The sequence below is a fragment of the Chrysochloris asiatica genome, unplaced genomic scaffold, assembly GCF_000296735.1.
Source record: "Chrysochloris asiatica unplaced genomic scaffold, ChrAsi1.0 scaffold00034, whole genome shotgun sequence".
Taxonomy (NCBI): Eukaryota; Metazoa; Chordata; class Mammalia; order Afrosoricida; family Chrysochloridae; genus Chrysochloris; species Chrysochloris asiatica.
Window position 1 is genome coordinate 13511021 of NW_006408552.1, and position 7987 is coordinate 13519007.

General features: G+C 42.9%; 1 protein-coding gene across 1 annotated transcript; it reads left to right on the top strand.

Moving 5' to 3' along the window:
• The first annotated feature begins 268 nt into the window (after window positions 1-268).
• Window positions 269-5559, top strand: OCM2 (oncomodulin 2). The gene is made up of 4 exons (XM_006859755.1): window positions 269-329; window positions 1766-1898; window positions 2311-2420; window positions 5534-5559. Exons 1-4 carry the CDS (start codon window positions 269-271, stop codon window positions 5557-5559), a joined length of 330 nt encoding a protein of 109 aa, XP_006859817.1.
• Window positions 5560-7987: the final 2428 nt, after the last annotated feature.

The window sequence follows — 7987 nt, forward strand, 5'->3', positions numbered from 1 at the left end:
GAAAATGAAATTAAATCATTTAAGTGGCTGTTTAAAAAATTTCTGCGTTGGAGTGTAATCAAGAGAGGGCACTGGAATCTTTTCAGTAGTTAGCTTCTAATGTGCATACTTTGTCCTGTCATTGAATACAACAACATACTTCTCACTTTTGAAAAATTCTAGACAATTAAGTATTCTTCTGGGGGCCCCAGGAGGGTGTGTCCCCTTGGATGCCCCTGCTCCTGTTTGCTGTTGACCACGTGTCATTTTTTGGATGAACAGGTGAGCAATGAGCATCACAGATGTTCTCAGCGCTGACGACATTGCAGCAGCTCTGCAGGAGTGCCAAGGTAATGGGGGGGACGTGAGCCGGGCAGGCAGGTGCGGACTTTTCTCACCTGTTCACACCTCTGGTGAAGTGAGAGATGAAAATATGAACTTGGCTAAAAATTCATGAAATAAGAGAATAGCAGTGTGATTCCTGACAAGACTGAAATTATAAAGACATGAGATCCAAAAAATGCGATGGTGCTTCTCTAATCATTGCTGTTAGGAGGCCTGGTAGCATAGTGGTTGGGCTGCTAACCACAAGGTTAGCAGTTCAAATCTCACAACTGCTTCACTGGAGAAAGATAAGACTTTCTGCTCCTATAAAGATTTAGAGCCTCGGAAACCCAGTACAGGATTGCTATGAGTTGGAACCAATTCAATACCAACACCATCACTCCCTCACCACCAATCATAGCTGTCTGGGAGCATGGTGGCTCCATACAATAATCAGTGGTCTGTGAATCACAAGGTCTGTGGTTCTAGCCCGACAGTCCCTCTGCAGGAGAAAGATGAGGCTTTCTGTTCCCTGGAAGAAACCCGATGCAGGGTCACTATTAGTTAGAACTGACTCCACAGAACCTAACAACAACACTTATTGTTGTCTAATTGGTTCTGTCTCACAGCAACCATATAAGACATAGTAGAACTGCTTCATAAGGTTTCCAAAGCTGTAATCTTTATAGAAGCAGACTATCACATCTTTCTTCTGTAGAGCGGTTGGTGGGTTTGAATTGCTGACCTTTTGGTTAGCAACTGAGTGTTCAACTACTGTGCCACAAGTACACCTTTAAAAGACCAAAGAACCTTATCAAAAAAGTGAGAGAAAAAAAGACATCAGAGGATGTGATTTTTCATGGGTTAATTCAGTGAATGTACTTTTCACCATCAATTAGACCAATGATATTGGGGTCTTGGATACACACTGGGCTGGGGTTGGGTGGGCATGAAGGAGGGAGAACAGACAATGGCCCAAACCCAGTGGGAAATGGGCAGGAGATACTATCACAGAGTCATTTTATCTTGATTGACTCAAAATCTTGGACAACTGTTCTTTGTCCTTAGAAATAAAATAAAATAGAGTATCTAAGTAGCTCAGGGATATTATGATAAACCAAAACCCACTGTGGTCAAATCAGTTCTGACTCATAGCGACCCACAGGACGGAGAAGAAATGTTCCATGGGTTTCTGAGGCTGTCAATCTTTACAGAAGCAGACTGCCTTGCCTTTCTCCCTCAAAGCAGCTGGTAGGTTCAAATTGCCAAGCTCTTGGTTAGCAGCCCAATGCTTAACACACACACCATGCCCGCTGCGCTATCAGGGTTCCTGGATAGTATGATAAGTATTTACAATAGCTGTATTTCCAGATGCTGACCAAGGTGCTGAAAATATAAGCTATTGTGTATTTACAGAATACAATCCATTGAGCTTCAGAATAACCCATTTTCTGTTCTTTAGACCCAGATACTTTTGAACCCCAAAAATTCTTCCAGACATCAGGCCTTTCCAAGATGTCGGCCAGCCAGGTGAAGGATGTTTTCCGGTTCATAGATAACGACCAGAGTGGATATCTGGATGAAGAGGAACTTAAGTAAGTGTGGTCCTTACCTGGCATGTGGGAAGAGGTGTGGAGGGGTGCAGTGGAGGCCAATATTTGTAGTATTCCTTCAATAGCCGGCTTTGATGTTAGTCACTCAGCAAAACCTCATTAAAACAAAGAGCATGAGTACATTGGCCACATACCTACCGACACATAGAGTTGAACTAGAGCACTGAAGGCTTCAGGTGCAAACATTTATCCATTGGAAGGGTTTTCTTTGGTAACTGGACTTATCAAAAGCAAGTGATCAACTCTTAAAATCAAAACCCTGCCATTGGTTTCTACAATGAACACTAAGAACTGGAATGATGGTTGCAAACGGATGTTTTACTTCAAGGAAAAGAGTCAGCACAGAGATGCATAGAGTTTCAGCAAATTCCCATCAATCTTTGTCATCCTGTAGGTTTTTCCTCCAAAAGTTTGAGAGTGGTGCTAGAGAACTGACCGAGTCAGAAACCAAGTCCTTGATGGCCGCTGCGGATAATGATGGAGACGGGAAAATTGGGGCTGAAGGTATGTTCATTCCTGTACAGAATCTAAAACATGGCTGGCCAGGGAGTGTCCATAGGGGGCTTGAACTGGGATATCAGACAGATGTGGATTCACTTTTTTCTTTCTTAACTGTAAGAAGCCTGGTAGCACAGTGGGTTAATCATTGAGCTGCTAACCTCAAAGTCTATGGTTCAAACCCACCAGCCACTCCAAGGGAGAAAGGTGTGGCTGTCTGCTCTTGTAAAGATTTATAGTCTCAGAAATCCAAACAGAGCAGTTCTATAAAGTTGTTAAGAGTTTGAATCGACTGGCAGTGGGCTTTCCTAATTGTGCCAAGCCTCAACCTTCTCCTTTCTTAACCACATGAGCCTCAGTCTTCATATCTAGACAACAGGACTAAGGTGAGGTTGCAAATGACTCAGGTAAAGATGCTGGTGTGATGCTCGGGGATGGACTACAGAGGACTACTTTTCTGGTCACTATCGATGAATGGAATATGTCCCTCATCTGATGAGGGAGCCAGCAGGTCCTCTGCCCAATTACTGCCAAAACAGCCTGAGGGCAAATAATGCAAAGGATTTCCACCAGTGGGGATTGAGTCTGTGTGAATAAGAGAAAAGGCACCCTGGTGGCACTGTGGGTTAGGCATTGCATTGCTAACCACAAGGCCAACAGTTCCAATCTACGAGCGGCTCTGCACAAGAAAGATGATGCTGTCTGCTCCCATAAAGATTTACTGTCTCAGAATCTCAAAGGAGCTCTGTCCAGTAGTGTTGCTATGAGTTAGCAATGGGTGGGTGAGGAATCAAAGGATTCTTTGTCTCAAGTGTGTCTCTTATAAAAGATTCACCTGATCTGAGTAGAAAGACCCTTTGTCTCTCAAAGGTTTAAAGTCAAGTGGACACTAATTGGACAGAGAGCAAATAAGTCAACCACGTGCTTGCAGAGCCCTGCATTCAAATGTTAACACACTGGCCTGGCTGTAGGATTCTTTTCATTTGTGTTTGTCCTTCTGCTGATATGCTATTTAGTTACTTGTGTAGACAGCTAATGAGAATTAATATGTGCTCCTTCTGATGGTGCTAGTTTGAAATGAAAATCTGCTACTTTAAACCCTGGTGGTGCTGTAGGTTAGGCATTGGGCTGCTAACCATAAGGTCAGTGGTTCAAACCCACTAGCTGCTCCTCAGAAACAAGATAAGATTATTTGCTTCCGTTAAGACTTTCAGTCTGCAGAACCCTATATAGGGCCACTATGAGTCAGAATTGATTTGATGGCAGTAGGGTTTGACACTTTAAATTCTTACTTAAATAACCTATTCAGAATGATCTGGAGAAAGATGAGACTTTATGCTCCTGTGAAGACTGGAAGCCTCAGAAACCTTAAGCAGGGTAGCTATGAGTCGGAACCGACTGGACAGCACTTAACAACATCATTCAGAATGATACTACTGTAACTTACTAATCAAGAGTGAATGCAACTTTCAAAGAGTGAGAACTTTCATTTAGGTGAGGGGATGTGATTTATTTACAAGTCACCACAAAAGAGGTGAAAGGCAAAGCTTATTAAATAAATAGTAAGCACACCTCTAGTGTTCAATGCCATTCTGTAGCACCTACACACTACATTATTACACAAAACCTGTGTAAGGCACTCAAGTGTGACAATGAATGTAAAGATGGCACAGGACCAACAGTGTCTCTTTCTGATGTGCATGGGGTCACTATGAGTCGGAACTGACAGGACGCCACCTACTAGAACAGCAGCAATGGAGAGAGAGCTAGATACAGTGCTAACACTGCACTCTGTCCAAGGCAGAAACCTTTCAAGAACTGGAAAAAGAGAACAGTCCCACCGAGTTTCAGCTCTAACAAGCTTCATTGGGTTTGAGTTTTCCTCCTCTGACAGGCTTCTGCCTTACACAGGTTCCAGCTTTCACAGGTTTGGGAGCATGGTGACTTTGTAGGATAAATACTAGACTGCAAATCACAAGGCCAGTGCTTTGAGCCTACCAGCTCCTCATCGAGAAAAAGATGAGGCTTTCTGTTCCCACAAAGATTTACAGCCTCGGAAACCCTATACAGGGTTGCTATGAGTTGGAACCGACTCAACAGCTCTTAACAACAACAGGTTTCTACATTACATAGGTTCCATCTTTCATAGGTTTTACAATATAAACTTTTGAGGGTAGGGTTAGGGCTCAATATTATTCTTTAAAATGAAAAAAGTCTGACCAAAGTTCCATGATATTAAATGTTTCCTAAAAATGCAACACACTGCTCCAGAAAAGGGGAGAAACCCTCCCATTTCTGCCTCAAATGAACCAAACAAAAAGGCACATGCTCATGGGTTGTGACAGACCATTAGTTATCCAGAAGTTGTTTATGGTCAGAGAGAAGTCGTTGAACAGAAAACTTGTAATAAAAGGGATTTTTTTGCAATCAAAGAATCCTGATTGTGCAGGGGTTAAAGCACTTGGCTTCTAACCCAAAGGTCAGCGGTTCAAACCTCCAACCTCTTTACAAGAGAAACAAAGGTGTGACCGTCTGCTTCCATAAAGATGACAGTCTTGGAAACCCCACGGGGCAGGTCACCTGTGTCCTATGTGGTCACTATGAGTTGGAATCGACTTGTCAGCATGGATTGGGTTATGACAAGGCTGGAGATGTTTGTGATATTAGATAGATTATGCACAAAGATGGGACATTTCTATCACCTTGCCATACTGCCACCAGCCTTTGTCATGGTGTGGCACTGTAAGATAAAGCACCAAACCACAAGGTCAGTTTGAACCACAAGGTCAGCAGTTCAAATTTACCATTCGCTCTTCAGAAACCCTATACAGGGCTACTATGAGTCAGAACTGACTCGAAAACACTTAATAACAAATACTCTCTAAGACATTATGTTGGGTAAAGAGGAGGGTCAGCACCGGGCGGTGTTTTGTTGTACATGGGGATGCGATGAGTTGGAACTGACTTACAGCACCTAACAAGAACATTAACAAGAGACCTGAGCCTGTCAAGGGCAATTTGCTTCATTTCCTTTCCTCTTCCATCTCACTAGTTGACCACAGCATGTCTTTAAAGGACTCGGCCACCTTCAATGACTGCTCTTATCTCTTCTGTTCTAGAATTCCAGGAAATGGTGCATTCTTAAAGACACCTGTCTATGGAGACACAGAACAGAAAGACAGGGATGAGATAGCCAGCTGGAAGACCTCCAAAGCCCCAAAAATGAGGGGGAAACTCCCCCATATACTCCCCTAATTTATTTATTCATTTCCCCTGACAAAATTCTACAATTGGCTCTTTGTTTGAGTGAGGTCATAAAACGACCCTGGGTGACCTTTTTTGGTGATGGGTATGCTCGGATGAATCCTGTAAGGCCTTTGGTAGACAAATGCCTTTGAAAAACGTCATCCAATAAAGACATGTTTCTCATCATCTGCTGCTGTGTGGGTGTGTTTTTTGTTAGTAAGGTTCGAGGAAGAAAGTAGTTTGAGGATGGGGCAGCATTTGCCACAAAACAAAACTCAGAAGGAAGGGGCAGGAAAGAAGGAGGAAGGAAAACAGGGAACCCAGGGAGGAAGTGGGAAGAGTGCAGTGAAACTGTGGGAATTGTAACCAATGTCATGAAATAAAAAGTATATAAATTATTGACTGGGAAACTGACTTACTCTGTAAACGTTCACCCAAACCACAATCAAAAGTTAAAAAAAGAAAAGGAAGCAATTTGAGGACCAACAGCTTGTCAAATACAGGTAGGTCCTACTGAGCATGCTGAGCAAGTCACACTGGTGTTCTACACCAGTGAGCAGGGAAACCAGGGTTTTTATTTTGTGTTTTTAAGTCGCAAACTAAATGGCATCATGCTAGAATTTTCTCTGCAAGCCTCTGGAATTACTATGAAGAGATCTGAGCCAGCATGAAATCTTACTAACCTGCTAGAAGTTAGTGTCAGAAGAGAGATTTAAGTCAAAACAAATAGTATAAAAAAAAAAAAAACAAAGTAGGAGACTATGTTGTTAGTTGCTGTCAAACCAGCCACCATTCACCAGGACCTCAAGAGTAGTAACTGAATGAAATGTTGCCCAGTCCTACTCTACCTTCATAATTGTGAGTATGAGGAGGCTTCAAAAAGTTCATGGAAAAATGGAATTAAGAGATAATGGAATTTTCCCACAAACTCTTTGACGTCCTCTCACATGTTTCAGTTCATTGCTGCTGCCTGTATCTTGCAAGTGTCTTCCAAAAGAGTGGGCTCATCTTCCAGCATTCTACCAATCTGTTGTGATCCATAGGGCTTTCATGGGCTAATTTTCAGAAGTAGATCCCCAGGCCTTCTTCCTTCCTACTCTGCCTTAGTCTCAAAGCTCCACTGATATCTGTCCACCACGAGTGACCTTGCTGGCATTTGAAATACAGGTGGCATAGTTTCCAGCATCACAGCAACACAGAAACCTCCACAACATAAGAAAATGGCAGCCGGTGTGGGGGGGGGGGGGGGGGGAGGGGCGGTGCTCTTAGGGGCTATACTAAGCCAGTTACCTTCAGTTCCAATTCATGGAAACCCCGTGTGTCTCAGAGTAAAACTGTGCTCTATAGGTATTTCAATGACTGGTTTTTCAGAAGTGCATCTCCAGGTCTTTCTTCCAAAGTGCTTCCAGGTAGACTCGAACTTCTAACCTATTAGTAATCAAGTGTGTTAATTATTCACGCCACACAGAGACTCTATTGCTGTGACAGTATACCATAAACAGACCCATTTTCAAGACTTTTTTTTTTCCTTAGAAAAACAAGCTATTTGAGACTTAACCTGCTGTCACCCAACCTCCTAACACCTCCCCTTTGCCTTCTTCAACCATTACTTTCCTGGCAGTCACCTGATACCACTTTGATACACCTCCATTGCAGTAACATTTGAGGCTAACCTCAGGGGTCTTGTTTCTTGTTATAGGTTTTCATTAGGACTAAGAAGCCTGCAGCCACGAATTTCTCATTAGCCTGGCTTCCAAGGGCCAGGTTAAAGATGTCCTCCCTGGCTGACCCTGAGAGTTGAGGATGCTTTGGAGTAATTGAGATCTTTCCCCTGAAACTTACTCAAAACATCACGCTTTTCACCCAAACCCCAAACTTACAAAAAGCCCTGGGCTCTCCCCTATTGTTTTCCCCACACTAAATACCTCAGTGACTTGTGAATCCCTATTTGTTTGTTTTAAATAGAGCATATTAATTTGTCATACATAGAAATCTATTTTATTTTTGACTAGACTCAGATTTGGAGATAGAAGCTCTCAGTGAGGACAGCCTACGTCTCTTGGCAATCTGTTCCTGACATTTTTCTTTGGCCTCCTTCACCCTCTTGGCCAAAAGCTTGGTGTATTCTGTGGACCTCTCCTTATTTTTCTTAGTGCATTGTTTCTTCAAAGCAATACGCCGATGTTTGTGTTGCAGGATGCGTGGAGTTACAAGACGCTGACTCTTGGGAACTTTGGTCCTGGGTCTTTTCCCTTCTTTGGTCAGTGGCTTTCTCACAACACACTGGTGGACATCATCTTTTTTAGGGAGATTGAAAAATTTGTGTA